Here is a 19,026-nt window from a genome sequence, read left to right as displayed (position 1 = left end):
ACATGCCTGGGGTAGATCAGCATATCAAGAAATCCATCACAACTTGATGTTAACTTGTTTCCAAAGTAGAAAATAAACTTAAAACACTAGAAACAGAGTATTCGGAGTAATTTGCAGCCTGGGATTTTTCCTCACTGGGATTACTGGTATTGACATACATATACTTCATTATTTGTAACTTTGGCCACATTTAATATAAACATCCAACATGGTAACATTGTAAATATATGACAGAAAGAAGAAAAAGCATAATCGGCCCTCTTTATGTAATGAAAACCTGAATGCAGGACTGCCTGAGACCCAACATTTAACTTTATTACCATAAATGTTTTCTGAACTCAAAGATTGTCAGTTTGTTTTGTTCGTCAATCAAATTTCTGGTTTTGTTTCTGGGGTAACAAAAACAATAATTATCTTAATTATGGAATCCTTGTCTTTTGTTTTGGGTTTTATTTTTTTTTTTGGCGATCATTATCAATCAAATGATATTTGCCAATAACACATTCAGGAGCCTGTCATGGGGTTGTCCCATGCCTGGTGTCTGGTAATTTATATAATTATGATCAGTATTATTATAAACTTTTTTGTATATGTATTAAGTATAGAGCACCTTTCATACAAGAAATGCAACACAAAGTGCTTTGTAGTAAAAACAGGAAGGTTATTCAGCCCAAAAGGACATTTAAAAAGTGGGAAAACAAACATTAGGGGTTCAAAGTAGGATGAACATAAAATCTAAACACAGCAAAAAAACATTTTATTTTAAATCCATTTTGCCAGCTAATATGATTGTTGCTACTTGTGTTGTGATGTGCTAACTTCATTTTTGCACTACCTCCCCAGGGTTAGGTGGTATTAGACTTTAAGTGTTAGCTGTAGCATTAGCTGTCGGGTCAGCATAGTAAGCTAGTGTTAGCTAACAGGTAATTTCAGTTTACCATGCAACACATCTTAGTAATAATCCCGTCAAAATACTCAACCAGTTGCAAGAGATACCATAATGAAACACATAATTTAACTCCACCGCCCTGTTCTGAAATATTATTTCCAAGTGTTTGGTTCAACCAAGCCCCCAGGAAGTGCGCCATGCGTTCATGCAAAATTGACATAGTGGCCGAAAGTGGAATTACACCGTTTGATTCGCCTGATGCACACTGGCCCCGTAGACTAACATGGAGTAAGACACGACTGTCAGTAAATCATTTTTTTGAGCGTCAACACCCCCGCGAAACGTCTTCTACCCGTGTCTAGCTGTAAACCATCCAGTTCGATATCATTTCTTTAAGTCTAAAAGAGCCGCAAGTTTAATTTTTTTGGACCGCCATTCAAGCTAGCCGAGGCGCAAATCAGGAAGTCGGTCGCTCCGCCGGCGGAAGTTACCTGCTCGGCCGCGTTGTGCTGCCTTTAATTTCTACTACGCGTGCTATTTGGGCCAATAGATCCAAGTGTTTCACGCATTTCTATACCCGGAAAAAGAGCTTTTTCTGCCTCATGAAGACTTCACTTTAACACATCCGTGGGTTCAACTCATTCCGTGTCTCCTCCGTGTGGAGGTTCTTGGTCTAACGGCCAAACCAGAAATGGGAAAGTCCAAAGCACTTTATTGGGGAGGGGGCCCCAGAATGTACCATATGTAAGCAGTACAGAGGGGTATTTCTTACACCGTCAAATCCAAAACAGGAAAAAAGTTTTAGGAACTCGTGAAGAGGGCTGGTCAAGCCACCTACAAAATCGTTTCCACTAATTTTACAGAATTAGAGTTCTCAAGAGATTATTTTACTATGTTTCACCACTGACAAAAAAACAGAAAATACTGGCATACATTCCTGGCTGCCCCAGTGTAACATAAAGTAGGCCTACAGTTACTGCAAGTCAGTCAAGGCTTAATTCACTTTTAGTGTGTGAATCATACCATTTTTATTTGTTGTTGTAGGACTTGCAAGAATGATGATTTTTTACAATCAAAACTCTGAAAGCCAATCCAAAGATCTTGTGCGCATGCCGCTGCCAGCTTGAGGGACTATGCAGACCTATTTTTGTTATTTTTATTTTATCCATTGTTATTTAATGGCTCAAGCTTGCCAATTTATTATTTCAGTCAGTTTGTTGGGATTTTTTTTTGGGTGAACAATTTCATAATTTCCCTGTGTGAGGCAAACTGTGTTTTGTGATAAAACAATGCTCATTGAGACGTCAAAAAGTAAGTTTGTCTTGCTCCCTCTTCTTCTGCCTACTTATACCACAACGCTACATATGCACAAAATGAGCCAGGCTATGCCATGCTTTGTGTGAGCAAAAATATGCTGCACGGCATGTTCACTCGCACACTTCGGCGATTGGTAGGGCAAAAACGCTCTTGTAGTAGCCCTAAATATATATATATATATATATATGCAGTCATGCTATTTCTGTGTCAGGATAGAAAAATCAATGTGTTGATGTGTACAGAAATGCTTTTGTATGTGAAGACTGCATATGTTGGTTGATTGATTTCAACATACTGTGGTTTGTCTCATAGGAGAGGCTTCCAGTATAAAAGCCAGAGTTAGGGCCATTCGCAAACCACCCCCTACACCCTCTCCCTACACACTTCAGAGCTGTTTCTGCATTCACCTGGAGTGTCCACCACATTACATGCCATCCCAAACCAACTAGCAGGGAGTGGAAGTGGGTTATAAAACCCTCCAACACCAATGCCGACTTACTGACCATGTGCCATGCCATTATTTTGTTTGTCATTAAGATGCTCAGTAAAAATAAAATTCTGGGTGACTTTAAGCTGCTTTAGGTAAGACAGCCTATTATTAAAAAAATAAATGACACAGGCTACCAAACTTCCAGTAAACAGCAGCACAGATCAAATTAAAGTTATACAAATACATATGGCAAACATTAAATAAGGGGAAGATTTATTTTTCTGCATGGTTACCAAATATAACGACATCTCCGTTACTCCACCGCAGTGAGGGAAGTTTGTCCCAAAGCTTGCCGCTGTATTTTTACCCTACAGCATGATGGAGGGTGCTTCACTCAGCTGCGAAGGTGACTACAGAGACACACTCCAAGGTGGAGTGGGAGTGGGTGTTGTCTGGTTTTGGAAAGGCCCATGGAGGCTCCTTGCATCAGTGCAGCTTGGACCTGGATTGGCAGCAAGTGCGAGAGCCCAGTCATCCTGGGCCTGGTGTGGTCGTTTTCCTTGTGTTCGTTCGACATAAGTTTACTTATGACGGTTTGAACAGGTTTGCTCTTAGGTTGTTTTTTTTTCTGTTTTAGTATTTTTTCATTTTTGTCATTAGCCCACAATTCACATTTTGCACTTGACTGGTGACAATAAAATCAATAAATAAATACATTTAAAAAAAACATAGGTGAAGATCTGGGCCACTGGGCCAAATTCCACAGAGCCCACAGTGATTAAAGCTGTTTTTGATCAACTGGTCCCTACTACCACGGGTAAAAAATAAAAAATACAGACATGAAAAAGAAAAAAAAACTGATCTTATCAGTTGATAAACTATAATCAGCTGATTTTTAATAGTATTACTTGATAAACAATAAACATGATGAATTGATAATCACAATTATCATGGGCTAAGTTTTTGTAAATCAACAATGCATTTGTTTAGACATCTGCTAATTCCAGCCCTTTGTAGAGACCGTGTGATTTATAGTGTGTTAGTGTTAAAATATTCATTACCCATCCAAAATGGCAGCAGATTCGTTCAGCTGCTTGGCGTGTTCCTCTGCATCATGTACGTGATTGGCCAGGCCACTGTCACTTAAACCATCGGTGAGGTGAGTTACTCTATCATCCAGTCGTTCATGAAGGGGTCCCAGCTCTCTTCCCATTTCCTCCAAGTCCTACACATAGAAAACAGAGTATCCTTGCTATTTTTTTAAGGTAGAAATTAAGTATTTCATTCCACAGATAATATTTGAGTCAAAGACGAAATAGAGCAGAAAAAAGGGATATCCTTCTACTCTTACACACTCCCCTTTTCTCATGCCGTCAGGCAGAATATTCACCAGCAGACTAACGTTTTAAAGAGTTAACAGGTTTCCACTCGGTTGACTTTGGTACCTCTATCTCCTTGTTGATGTTCTCAGAAAGCTGGTTTGCTTCTTCCAGCAGACGTTCACCTTCTCCAAGGACCTCCTGTGCATCCTGTCTCACCCCGCTCACTGCAGAGCGCTTCCTCTGAAAAAAAACCCACAAAAACAAAACCAGAGTCAATAGCTAAACAAGATTCTGATGTACCAGCGTATGAATAGCAGGGCTGCAACTCATGATTATTTTAATTTCCTAAATTCATTGTTTAGTCTATAAAACATCAAGTAATAGTGAAAAATTCCCTAAAAATGTCATAAACTCCAGGAAATGTCATCAAAATTGCCTCAAAACAAAATCTAAAGATCTAAAAATGATTATGACATGAGACTAAAAAGATCAAAACACCCATAAAACTGGAAAATAGCTTAAAGACCATTTTAACAATTATTAAAATAGCTGCAGATTATTTTCGGTTAATCAAATAATTGATTAGTCATTTCAGCCAAAATGGACTGAACTGGAATCTGCGTTAAACCAACTGGCATATACCACCCAAATCAATTTTAATTATGGAGATGAAAAGAAGCTCAAAAAATTAGCATAGCAAAACCAATGCTAACCATTTCACGTAACATTAAGTGAATGGAAGATGCTTATAATTTCAACACTAATCTTCTTAGTCCGTGAGGTTTAACTCAGAAACACAAAAAGGGTGCTCTACCCTTGTCTGCTTGTTAGCCGATTAGTCAAGATAATTACCAGACTACTGAGGGAGGGGATAATAATAATAATAATAATAAGCTAAGGTTTCACAAAGAAAAGCTAATGATAACTGTTTTAAATAAATTAATGGAAAATGCTATAACAAATCGGGAGATATATCGTGGAAGGTATGGTTTAATAGAAACACAAGTGTTGAGTGGTCTAATCTAGTTTTTTAGTTACTCTGGCTGGATTTCTTACCATTAAAGGTCATTTGATGGATTTGGTAGTTTTTTCTGTGGTAGCAAAATGTTTTAATGCCAGAGTTTGAAAGGAAAATAAAATGGTAATGTTACTTGAGCTGAAAGGGAGCTGTCAATCAAGTGTGATCTGGCCTAGCCCCCAAAACCCGAGAAAAGGTCTGAGCACTGAGAACACAATTTTTTGTCTCAGACATTAATGAACAGTTATTTAGACACTCATCTTTGATATCATCCATGGATTATTTACTATACCAACCGAACTTTTCAATGTTTTTAAGGAAGAGTTCCAAATATGTGTATGCTGTCAATTATATTTCTCAGCAAAAAAGGAAAATCTCTATTAGCCAAAATCAGAATCGACAGGTCAGACTTTAAAAAAAAAATCAGAAATAGGAATCAGCCAAGAAAACTGCAATCACTACATCACTGGTTGATCGAACATTTCACACACAAGATTTGATGGACAAAGATGCTCTTCTACTGGATTTATTTGTCGGTATGGTCATACCAATCCTTGAGTTGAATATAAAAATGATTATATGGAGGTCTGCACGGACACTTGGATACGCAGCATTAGTATAGAGGACTTTGTGTCAGAGTCTGTGTGGCTTTTGGAGTGTTTTGGGCTAGTTTGCTGAAGTCAAATCTAAATTGAATCTGTGGTTCCCACAATATTGACAGACTGTGCAATCACTCAGGAAGATTATTATTTTCTGTACTGATTAGTTCCAAAAACCTCCTTATGATAAAGAGGATTTTCTGCTATTGAAAATAACAAAAGCAGTTAGAGGGCGCGAGGGACACACAATTAGTGATTTAATTAAATAACATATGAACTCAGTACAACCCCTGTGTGTATAGTGTGCATATTCCACTTTCTTCCCGGAGTAAAGCTTTTGTTTATAGCGGAAAAGACTGCAGGGTCAGGGAGAGACAAAGACAGATATACAGAAAGATAAAGAGTACACTGTATGTGTGTGGGATCACTGCAGAACGCTTCCTCTAGGACATGTATAATAATCTTCCTGATAAATGCTTGTTGTTTTGCTCTATTAGGAATCTGTGCTGCCTGCGAGCATCAGATTCGAGAATCAGATGCAGAAGAGTTTTAGGACCTCTTTTATTTAAGGAAGGCAAGGCCAAAATTTTGGATCATTGATTTTAATAATACCTGGCACCTATTCCACTAGAGGGCACACTTCTTGTTCAAAATCTGCTAATTTATTTAGTTTCATCTGAAAAACTGGTGTCAGGGTTATGTGTCGAATCCAACAGTGCCGATTGTCTATGCTTGTGTCATTCTTTAGCTCAACAATATTTTACCTATTCATCCATTACTTGCAACAGTAAAAACCAACATGACCAAATTTAATTTGTGCGCTTGAATAACAGTTCATTTTACATGTAATTTCAAAACAGTGACCATGAATATAGAAATGACTTTGCATTCAAGGACATTGCTTTCTGATTGTGTTTGTGGGGCGTGTATGAGTTTGTGAGTTTCCGCACCTCCAGGGCTGTGAGGTTAGCCTGGTTTTGTTCAGCGAGTAAGCCAGCCTGCCTCGTCTTTCCTTGGGCGGAGTAGAGGAGATCCTGGGCGTCCTGGAGCTTCCCTGCATGGTCGGAAAGTTTCTCTTTTATCTGGGGAAGCAGATGGGGAGGCATTAAGTTAACGTGTCATTAATTTAGGGACCTCGAAGACAAAGGAGTAAAGATTAGAAGTTATAATTACCTCTGCTTTCAGGTCTTCTGTGGCCTGATGGGGGTCACCAAATAATCTCTTCACCTTCTGATACAACTCCTCAGCTTGCCTGGAAGAAGACGAAAGGGAATTCAATTATTTACATTTCTATTTTGGTCATTTAACACAGCCGTATTCATAATTTACAAAGGTGGAACATAGGAATGAGTTGGATGTGTGAATGCAAGAACTCTGAGAGGAGAGGAGAGTTATTGTAATGCGCAACAGAGCCTCTGCTCATGTGAAGACAATAATCACTCGATATGACTGAATGCTGAAATGTCAGAATGAAATTGCCGATTTTCTTCTATTGATCCCTCAGGCTAAATTGGATTAAATTGTGGCAGCGTAAAACATTTCAAATATCGTCACACTAATGTGTGTGCATGTGACTAAGTGGACGGGTGTGTACACTGCAGCATGGCGTGCTATATCAATAAGAGCAACAGGTGAAACAGCCAGGGAGCGAGACTCTGTAAGATAACTAAAATGTAATCATTGCAAACAAGTACCATATCAGTTTGTGTGTGATGAAGAAATTCTAAGGCATACCTTTGCACTATAACATCCATGATAATGCAACAGATTCCCAGCACTGATAATGCACAGACAAGACAAAGGGAAACTACAAACAGTCTTCATTCGTTGTTTAAGGGGTATTTCATAAATCCTTCACAGCTTTGTGTGTATTTACGGTGTAGATACTTTGCATCTAGGACCTAATTTCTCCCCACAAGGACCACAAATACCTTGTTAAGCACAGCTGGGAGTGACCAGAATAATTTCCCTTCTTTAGGCAAGCATTATGGCAGCAAGCATGCGGAATAAGCAGAGCTCTAATGGCTTAAAGGAACACTTCACCTACCAAATGATCATCTGGATATCACTGACTCACCCTGTGATATGCTGAATTCCTGAAGAAAATGCTATTTTTCTTGCATGCCTTCAGGGTGAACAAAGAATACCAAAATGGATAAAACTCCTGATGAATTGAAGTAACAGGGGCGCGCATTTAACAACAGAAAAACTATATTAAAAGTTTACAAACTCTCACATAGCTCATGCAGTGTAACCTAAGTCTCATTTATCCAGTCATATGCTCAGTACTTCCCCCTGCATTTACACTAAAACCTTAGTATTTAAAACTGAACTGAAATGAAATGTATCTAGGCTCTCTTCAAAGCCAGACTCCATTAACAAAAACAGTAATTTTACCTCACTAAACACAAGAGCTTCTTTTCTGCTGCTGCCTTTTTGTGCTAGTTTGTGACTTTGGTGTTTTAAAGAGTTTGTTCGGATTCATCAGTTACACAACTACACAAACAAACTCACTGATTAAGGCAGTGGCAGACCAGCAGCTCTCATGTTCAGGGATGTAAAATGACTGTTTTTTTCAGTGGTCTGGCTTTGAAGAGAGTACAGGCAAATTTGACTTTCAGTTTAGTTCCCGGTCAGAAAGGGCTGTCTGTTAAGCACTGAGCATATGACTCGATAAATGAGACTTGGATTATACTGAGAGTCTGTAAACAGATGTTTTGAATTATTTTACTGTCTTTTTGGGAGTAACTGATATACAAACAATCATTTGTGGGATGAATTATTCCTTCGAGGACCCAGTACACGCCATTAGAAACGCTTGTTAAATTGTCAAACAGAGTCAGAAAAAAACATTCCCCTCAACATTTCAAAAGTCAGAATTGGATAGGCCGAGTCAATTTTCTTTAACTTGATTAAACATTCACACCCACCTCGTGCCGCAATTGGCTAGGTGTGTGGAGGTGAGAAAGTTGGTAGGGTTTGAGCCCACTTTTTTATTAGTCACACAACTATTTTTATCACTTTATGCAAACTGAGTGAAACACAATGAATGACTTCTGAACATCTGCGCTCTTATCCCCGTATATAAACAATTATTATGTCTCGCCCCTGTCTGTGACAACAGGCTTTTTAAACAATGTTTAGACGTGGTCAGATGACATGCTGTGTATTAGGTTTTTGCTAGCATAATCCAGTCCTTTACTATATCATCACTGTGATGACGGGAAACAAGTATACTATGTGAATGTAGCGCCAGACTCAAGTTGCTTGTCTGAACTATCTTGCAGGCTTCGCTTCATTTGATCTGCCCATCAAGGTTTGCAATAAAGCCTTTAGTTCAATCCAAATTTTCTAATTATACTTTGCTTTGACATGCATTTTTACAAAGCCTCCTCACTTTGGAAGTATTTAAAACAGTTTAATAACCATATGTTTACCGTAGCGTCCCTTAATGAGCCTTATTTTTCACCTTCAGCATTAATTAAGACAACAAGGTTCTTGTGTCCTCCAGTTGACATCACTCAGAGGACAAAATCACACAGTTTTGGGGATACATGCAAGGTAATTTTTGGGTTTGATGAAACTTTAATGAATCCTCTGGGGAATAGCACGAAGAAAACAGTATAAAACTAAGTAAAAACAAATGGGAGGGGTGTTTAGCTATTATCCAAGTCACTATTACAACATTAAAATATAAAACAGTACAGGACATGAATGAAAAGTTAAATCTGCAGCATGACACAAAGCTTTTCAGACTACAGACTTACTGAAAATAGATGAAATATGGTAAAAATAAAAGTTATATAACTGTGCTAGCTTTGTGTATGTTGCTGAAGCATCTTTTTAGCATTTGTTGATGCTTTTGTTTTTCTCTGCTGCTCTAGTTGAAATCTCCCCTCAGGGTTCAATCAAATAATCAACCGCAGACTGACAGACAATTCATCCAGTGGCAGTGGGGATTTCTTTTCGTCTTCCTTACTCTCCCATTACAACTCTCCGTCCATCTGTCAGTTGTTCTCCTTTTCCTCTGTGGCTTTCCTTCTCACTACACCTTCTTTGTGCACCTCTTTCTGTTCCTACCCCTGCAGCAATACAGTACTTTTAATTAACTCATCGACCTAGTCAACATTTACCGTTGAGGGAGAAACAGAGAGAGGAGGAGAAGAGAGGGATGAAGAGTAGATTACTAATTCCGTCAAATGCCCTGAGAGGGAGAAAGTGAATGCAAAAACAGTGCGAAACACTTTGTTAAAACATCAGCAGAAAGTTGTGGCTTTAGGATAAGTAGTAATCGAGTATCTGCACAGTGGAAGGTGTTAACCCTGATGACTCCTGTGTCAACAAAAAGATGGAAAGAAATCAAAGAGCAAAGGACTAAGAAGTCTTGCATGATTTAACCTCTTGACATTGCTACAAATCATGTTTACTCTACATCACAGCTAACCAATCAATCCTCTGTGTTGTTGCTACATTTTTTCTATCACTCTGGGCACCCACTTACTTCTATTAATGTCAGTATGATGTGAAAATCAAATAGATTTCAAACAAGTTTCAGAGTCTTTAAACTTTTATCCTGGCAAATATTGGCCTATTGGCAAAGTTTGATGACATTCACTGTTGGCAGTGGCTGATGTTTTTCTGTTGTGTACCGGCTAAAAAGCAGAGCTCCATACTAATGTTGTCCCATATCCCAGGGATAATAGTCAATGTGTTTCGGATGAGGACAACTTCATGATGAAAAGGACAAAGTAAACTCATTATGAACACATGAGGGGACTTATCCTGTTTTTCCATCCTAATACTTCATCGTAAACAACAAATCCGGGTTAAAATTGGCAGGAGGAGAGTTAGTTGGTAACAACTAACAGCAGATTGGTGTTGCATTGAGTTATGTGTTCAAGCTCTATCCTGTCAAACCTAGTGTTGGGCTGGGGCACCTGGTGGCTCAGGGGATAGAGCGGGGCACCCGCTTCAAGCTTCACCTGTCCTATGCAATAAAGGCATAAAAAGCTCTAAAATTAATCTTTACAAAAAAAACCCAAAACTTAGTGTTGGGCTAAGTAAAAGTATAATGTTGTGATGTGTCAATGCAATCTTGTTAAATTCGGTTTTTAACAGGAAAATTGAATAAATAGTTTTATGAAGCAGGAATTTGTTGATGTGTTCACAGCAATATAAAATAGATATTATAAAAGAAATTGAGATATATTATATATATAGTTATCTGGATTTTGAGTCAGTTGTTTAAAGGATGTTTTCCATGTGAAAGTATGGTTGCATTAAAGGTTGTTTATTAAATGTCTGGGATTGAACTTGGGCTCGTTTAAAGGTAGTGTAATGAAGGACTGAGTGACTTTAACAGTTCAGAGTTATTTTGTTGTTGTGGTGAAGATTTATTTGTTTCCCTGGCCCCAAAGGGGGAATAAATAACAACAAAAACAAAATATTCAACAACAACAAAATAACAGTGGCACTGCTGTTGGCCCTGAATTTCACAAGCAGTGCATTCCTAGTTACACCATCAATATGAGGTAACACAGTGTGAACCTTTCTGGAAAATACATCTTCAGATCTAAAAATTTGCAAATTGTTTTAAAAAATGCATATTGTATATATTTATATATGAAGGTAATAGCTAGCATTTTCATAAGTTTGTCATTTTTCTTGGTGTGAAAATGCTGCAGACTCAAAACACAGTATAAATTTCTGTAGCATGCAGGTAAGTTTTTTTTTTTACATATTGGTTTATTAAGGTGAATTTTATGCATATTTCTCTTCTCTTTTCTCGTCCCCCTTTCTCTCTCTCTCTCTCTCTCTCTCTCATTGTGCAAGTTCAGCAAAAGAAAAAGTGGGGGGAAACACCCCGCAGAACTACAGGAAAGAAGACAGAAAAGTGGGATTAAATCCCAGCAGGGGCTAAGGCAATCTCAGGCACACAAGGTGAATGCATTAGCATGCAGGTATAAGTAAAACAAAGTAAGAAGACAAAAATAACAAAAAAACATGCATGTGAGAGAAAAGTGCGGTTCCATGCAAATAAAGGAATGAAGGTTTTGGTCAAATCAACCAACCAGACTTAAAAAGGAAACAAACAAACAAACAAACAAACAAACAAAAACCTCAACACAAAACATTAACACCACATAAAGTGCTCAACAGCAAAGATGTTCACTCATATCCTGTCTCCAAACACTTTTCTTGTCACATTTTTCACTTTGTCAAAAAAATTACACCTTTTGTCTCCTAAGAAATGTGTGCGTGCTCACTCTGAGACAAAGACTGCTCTGTTTGCAAAGTTTTTTCAAAATCTATCTTTTTCTTGTGTGTGGGAGAAAGATACATGACCTGTGTATGTGCATGTGTGTGTGTTTGTGTATGCCCATACTCCATCTCCTCCTCGGCGATGCTCTTCTTCCCTTCCAGCTGTCGTTTTCTCATCTCGGCTAGCATGGCCTGGATCTCCTCCTTCATCTCCTTCAGGCTTTTGTCTGGAGTCCCATCTCTCCGCGAGAGAGTCTGGTTCAAGTCAGCAGCCTTCGACTGGAGGTCTGGACACACAGATGCACAGAAAGACTGCTGTGAGGGGGCAGAGGGACCTCAAAACAAGCACACAGCCCTGACGTACTGTATTATCACCTTATAAAGCTGTTATGGTTTATGTGTTAGCCAACCATTCCAAAAGTTGAATATTCACACTGTTTTGTTTTTTAACCTGAGAAAAGGTTTTGGGTCTTTAGCTGTTAGGTAGTCAACTTTCTTCTTGGTAGTCCCTAACTTTGTCTGTCTGCTGTTTGGTAATATGCAGGTAGTGTACAGGGGGTTTTTAGTTGGGTTGGGTATCATTTAAAAAACTAGGATACCAGTACCGATACCACCAATAGGACTAAAATGTTGAGCTAAAGTAGGCCTAACATGTTTCAATAACTAAAGCAAAAATTTGGACTTGAATGGAGCTGATTGAAAATAAGTCTGTCAAACGAGTTAATTTTTAATAGCAGAATTAACTGTAGAATATTAATAGTAAATAGCAATTAATCCAATTTTTTAATTACAAGTATACAGTTCCATTATTTTGTATTTCAAAAAGGTTTTGAATTCCATATTAACAAGGTGAAGCAATTCTCACCAGATTGTCTTAATTAAATTGATTGTCTTCAAACTGACAGCAAAAAAATTGCATGGGACTAATATAAAGTGGGCATGTCTGTAAAGGGGACACTCATGGGTATGCATAGAACCCATTTTCATTCAGATATCTTGAGATCAGAGGTCAAGAGACCCCTGTGAATTGACAATGCTATTTTTACATCCCCAAAGTTTTGCCTAATTTGGAGCATTAATCAGCCCCCTTGCTGACATGGTTAGGACCACTTGATAATCCTTAAGTCTTCTAGTTGATATCAGTGTCATCACTCTAGTTTTAAAGGTCAGCTCGATACAGCTGTGTAATGACAGGATTATAGGCTGACGATTAACTCAATTAAAAAAAAAGAAAAAAAAGAAAAAAATGCATTAGGACAGCCCCTGATTAAAAATCAATAATCTAACCTAAAAAGAGATGATTATACTGTATATGTATATTTTATTCATATCATCTGTACACATAGTAGAACAGTATGTAGAGGTACGGTAATATTGTACAAAGTTATACCAACAGTTAACAAACAAACATCGCACAGCCCTGATGGACATTCTGTCTCTGCTGTCATGTCTCAGCTTTATGACTCGAACAGAAAGACAGACAAAATCACACCATTTGATCTTAACTCATTTAAACACAGACACATGCTGAGAGGCGTGCGCGTGCACACACGCACGCGCGCGCACGCACACACACACACACACACACACACACACACACACACACACACACACACAGAGATAAACTCTTTTAACACCATTCAAAGCAGTGATTTTGGCAGGCTTCATGTTTGCCCTGCTTTTATCAAATTAAAGGCAGTGAAATCTCAAACCAATCAATGATGAAACTGCACTAAAACACTCCAAGGCTCATTTGAATAAAACTGCTGGAACTTAATGAGGAGTGGGTGTGAGTGTTTCTGTTTGTGCACGAGCAAAACAGACAAGGGTAAAGAGGTGCGTTGTGCATTTCCATGTGTAAGCAGCAGGCTGCTGTGTGCGTGCAGTGATGAGTGTGTTCCTCTCTCATCTGAAATGTAAACGTGATATGATTAAAGCAAGCTGAAACTTGAAAGACTGTGTGAGATTTCGTAGGTGTGTAGGTGTGTGTGTGTGTGTGTGTGTGTGTGTGTGTGGCAATGCAGCATTTCCTATCATTTGAAATGTAAACATGATGTGATTAGAGCCAAGACCAAACTGAAGCCATCATGCTAATGAACAGCTGTACTGCATGTGTGCGCACACTGCATTTGTTTGTGTGTGTCTGTGTGTGAGTGAGTGTGTATGTGTGTCACAGCCATATAATTACATAGTGGGATTTAAAAGCCAATTAAACACTTAAAACGTGGATGGAATCATATTATGGTATCTGGTAAACATGGGCAGGCACGCACACGCACACGCACACACACACACACACACACACACACACACACACACACACACACAGAAAAGTGTGTACAGTATTTTCTTGGCTCATTATGTGTGTGTATGTGTATGGCACTGTGTGTGTGCACAGTTATATGAGTGTGTGCACATCTGCATCAATGTTTGTGTATGTGGTGTGTTTGTGATAGCCAATAATTAAGTCTCTAATTGCTACTCTCAATCATACAGTGAGCCACAGCACACTCTCTTTTCCTCTCTCAGAAACACACACACACACACACACACACGCACGCACGCACGTACGCACGCACGCACACACACAAAATCACACTGTGATTAGGCAGAGGGCCAGAGAGCCAGAAGCAACAACAAGGAGAGGACAGTTTCATCACAGCCAGTCAGAAAGCGTTGGTTTGGTAACTTTCGTTTCATCCCAGAAGCCATAAAATTTCATAATGGTAATCAAAATGACTAATTATTTTAACTGCAAAGTTTTACATAGAGGAAGCTTGTTTTTCTTTAATGTTGTTACTTAAAAGTAATTTTTTACCTGCTAAATCCTAATTGGATTCGACTAAAGCCGTCCAGGGTCAAGTGATTTAAAGTTGAAAACAGATAAAGAGATTATTGAAGTTTACAAAGACTAGACTCCTCATATTTAACGACCATTTCCACCGATCAAAAAGCAGGTGTTTTGGGGCTTTACATATTAGGTAAACCTCCACTCCCCCACCACTCACTCATTAGTAATGTTGTTCCTGCCGTCATTATCTACATGTCGTTTTTGTTGTGCTACAGTGCAGAAAAGGCACTGGAGAGAGACAGGGTACCATCATAAGCGGGGAATGACGGAACAGCGAGGAGAAGCTTTGCTTCTGGCCAGAGGAGGAGCCCTCTGCCTCCTGCCAGAGCTAAGCCAGATCAGGGTCCGTCTGTCTGATGAAGACGCATGAGTATGAAATTAAGACTGGTTAAAAACTCCTTTTTGTCACATTATCAGAAGTCTACTTTTGCATTTTAATACAGTAGGTGTTACAGTGGTGAAATGTAACAGTACTTGAGCAAGTCAAGTCAATTACATTTTGCCAACAGGTAAGTGCAAGTATAAAGTAAAGGACAGTTTTAGGTTCAGTCATAGGTTTAAAGATTAATAACGTCAGAAATATGAACTTTCACACACAAAAGCTTGACTCTTTTTGAAAAAAAGAAATCAAAAGAAAAGACCAATAAATGAAATTAGATCTGATATTTGTGGCAATTAAGACCTCACAAATTCATATTTATGACCATGTTATGCTTTTAGGGCTTTATAAAAATTGAAGTGAAGACATTTTTAATGTCCTGCAGACACCCTGCTTGTGGATGACAGAGGACAGAAAGGAGGGTGTAGCTGGGGTTGTGCAAAAGAAAGATCCGTGCCTTTTTTAATGTGGTGAGCCTTGGCATCAACCAAAGAACAGCTCAACCAACCCTGTCACCAACGGTCAGAGTGACCTGCAAGGTGGCACTCCTGGACCGGGATGGTGAAAAGACGGCTTGAACATAAGGTCTGCACAGCTCTTGTCCACTGACAAAATAAGTTCCCACATGGAAGGACACTGATGGCCTGGAATTACAGCACAAAGCGGCGAAACCCCCTTTAGAATTCAGAGATACCCTTTTTCAGTGAAGCGTATGTAAGGGCTGTGACTGTGATGTCGCAGGAGAAAAAACACATCACAAGCTGGTCGCACAGCCATTGATGCAGGGGCTGAGGGAGGAGATGCCGCAGCTGCACTGGCAGAAAGATATCGAAGCTGAAGTGAACACTGTCTGCAAGTTACACATGAAGAGAGAGAGCGAGTCTTCCATCTGGACTGAACCACAAAACTTCTGCCCGTTAGATAATGTTTTACACCTGTGGGAACATACTGTAGCATCCAGCTGTCAGGCAGCATTAACACCTGAAGCTGTGGATAGACATCTAATGTATGTGGTTTGTGGAAAAAAAACCCCAACCCCCCCCCCCCAAAAAAAAACACACACATACACAAAAGCATAAAGAATTTAAGTTAATGCTAAATTTTGCTTGAGCAGTCTCTCTTTTACTTGCTAACTGGCTGCTGACAAAATCAAACAAACTGCACCCTGTTATCTTGGTGGGTGACTCTTTATCACCATGGTTAGTGATGCTGCAGCCTGCTGGATCTGCATTTATTGTTCAGGCAATAGTTTGCACCAACAGCTGGCAGTGAGCGCCGGCAGCTGGCCGCCGGCCCACAAGCCATTGTGTTTGAGCTAAGTTTTCCATTAGTGCGCTAACAAGGAGGCAGGAAGAGGTTTTTGCTGCCCCACTTTGAAGATACCTCTCTTTCAAAGGTAAGTCTAATAGAATTACAAAAAAAAGAGCGGGTGGTACAACACAGGCTCTTCTTTTTATTGATATTGGGTGATAGCACTGACATTAGTCTTGATAGTAACAACAATTTTCTTATAGTATTTATTTTACAATTGCTTATTAGCAAGAAACTGGCGATACAATATATATCATGATTCAATAAAATATCATATATTGTGATACTGTAAGCAAGGATTTTTTTTTATCTAATGAGCTAGCGGTCTTCTCTTCATTCATTTTAAGTGTAGTTCTCTGGAAATCTTTCCCTTCTTTTTTGGTAATATCGAATAATAAATAATGATCCCCCAAAGCTAATGTTTAGATCATTTCTTTGTCTCCTTTTATTTGTTAGTTTGCAGTTTATGGGACATTTCTTACTAGGTAGCTCATTATTTTTTCCTGTGTTTTTGAGAGGTTTCAGAGGTTTAAATGCTGGTAAAAGGCATTTGAATGCAGCACAAGAAAACTGATTGATCAGTCCAGATGTTGAAGGGTTAAAGAAATGACTTTCAGTTTCAGCTGATATAAAGCCTGCTTGAACCCAAGAAAACCTTACACTTTATTCTTTTAAGGGTCATTGTGACTGATAACAATAATTACAACTTTGTAATACTGTGTCCTTTGAGACCCTGATATTTCCTGAGACGGTTATCATACCGCAAAAATCTGGTTCCTTTGCAACCCCAATTTAGCAGAGATAATGAACAACACTTGTATTGTATCAGATATAGTTGAAGGCTGATTTTCATCAAAAGTCCCCGGGTAAAGGCCACTACTGATGTGCTGGTTACAGAGATTAAAATATGAATAAATAAAAAATCTGTACTGGTAAATTTACTTAATTGTACTCTGTACTTAATCGGTGCTTTTCAACATTTCTTGTCTGTATAATTATTCATTTAATTTATCTATTTTTTTTTCATATTTTCATATCATTATCTTTATCCCACTGTCCTCTGTGATAACCTAAATTTCCCACATGGCTCCTTTAGATTTAATACAATGTAATATAATGCAATGTACTCGGATGACGGATAAAACTGGTGAGAAAGTAGACAGATAAATCCAGAAACCCCAGTTGGCAGGATATGGAGGCAGTTAATAGAGGAGAAGAGGTGTTCGTTTTTGCTACCTTGAGCTCCCAGGAGTGTATCCCTGATGAACTGCTCCAGGTCCTCAGCTCGTTTATGAATCCTGTCAGCATCATCCTCAACCTGCTCTCCATCAGCAGAGACCTTTGTGGCCTACACACACACACACACACACACACACACACACACACACACACACACACACACACACACACACACACACACACACACACACACACACACACAGAGGTTATAAAATAATAATAAACAAGTGTTGAATAAGTAAACATATTGACTTCTGTGTAAAAGACGGAGATCTTACAGAAGATGTAAAAGAATGACAGAAGATGACGGCAACAAGTACACACACAATCAATATTATTGCACGTGTGCGTGTGTGCAGTTCAGTCTGTTACGCTCTGTTTTTCTTGTCTACACGTGCACTCACATGCTGCCATATACACACAGAAATGGATGAATTATTGACATAAAAAGAAAACACACATTAACACACACACAGACACAGAGGACCCGGAAAACGAGAGATGGATGAATCCTTGACAGACATGAAAACACCAGATACACACACACACACACACACACACACACACACACACACACACACACACACACACACACACACACATACAGAGAAAGAGAGAAAGAAAGAGCAGGTAATTATTGTTGTGATTTGACAAGACCATGCTATATCATTTTCGCTGGTGTGTGTGAGTGAGTGTGTGTGTGATGGGGTGTGGGTGATAGCATCGCTGTCAACAAATGTCAAGGCCCCAGTCTCTAAAAGGGTGTAGCTTGACAGCACGAATGTGAGTGTTATTTTTTCTCCACTTGGCAGCAGACCCCCTCCACTCACACTTCTCTATTTTGGTTAACTCTTTTTGGAGACATAACTGTTACTTGAAAGATTGTATACTAAAAAACAAAAGGGAGACGTGGAAATGCTTTGGGGTGGATATGTATGATGTAAAAACATTAAAATTCTTTATCTGAAATGCTTTCAAGCAGGCGTGGATTCCCAAAATTGGTACCAGGACACAGAACCGAGGGCCTAAGGGACCCCTGAGAGCCTCTGTTGTAACATTTCACTGCAAGGAAGTACCTGATTTATGATCAAATCCTGACCGCAAAGCAAATCCTTTCTTATTCTGTTATTATTCCATTCATGTCCATCCATGAACCCTAAAATGTCCATCTTCCTTTTGTGTGTGCTGGTTTAATTGTAAACTTGTTTTGGAATATGCAGCATGAATATAAACTGACATGATATGAGCCCTGATGAGTTCAACTACTAAATTACACGTGGGTTCCCAGTACGCACACAAGAGGGCAAACAAGCAAACTCTACAGTATAAATTATAAAAGTACCTGCATTTGTAAAGTGCTTTTCTGGTCAGTTTGGCCACTCAAAGCACTGTTACACTATGAGTCACATT

At 39.0% G+C, this 19,026-nt stretch overlaps 1 protein-coding gene across 2 annotated transcripts in view; it reads right to left on the bottom strand.

The window, feature by feature from the left end:
* lama2 (laminin, alpha 2) overlaps positions 1-19,026 on the bottom strand; it is a 246,784-nt gene that overhangs the window by 49,129 nt on the left and 178,629 nt on the right. For both annotated transcript variants that reach the window (XM_088089255.1, XM_088089256.1), the window contains 6 exons: positions 17,614-17,725; positions 11,961-12,123; positions 6,749-6,827; positions 6,526-6,657; positions 4,082-4,198; positions 3,698-3,861 (listed from right to left, as the gene is read on the bottom strand). In XM_088089255.1, coding sequence (XP_087945381.1) covers positions 3,698-3,861; positions 4,082-4,198; positions 6,526-6,657; positions 6,749-6,827; positions 11,961-12,123; positions 17,614-17,725 — 767 coding nt within the window. The remainder of the gene's footprint in view (positions 1-3,697; positions 3,862-4,081; positions 4,199-6,525; positions 6,658-6,748; positions 6,828-11,960; positions 12,124-17,613; positions 17,726-19,026) is intronic.

The sequence above is a fragment of the Plectropomus leopardus genome, chromosome 16 (genome assembly GCF_026936395.1).
Source record: "Plectropomus leopardus strain MGB_pleo_1.0 chromosome 16, ASM2693639v1, whole genome shotgun sequence".
Lineage (NCBI taxonomy): Eukaryota > Metazoa > Chordata > Actinopteri > Perciformes > Serranidae > Plectropomus > Plectropomus leopardus.
This window is presented reverse-complemented; position numbering and strand designations above follow the sequence as displayed.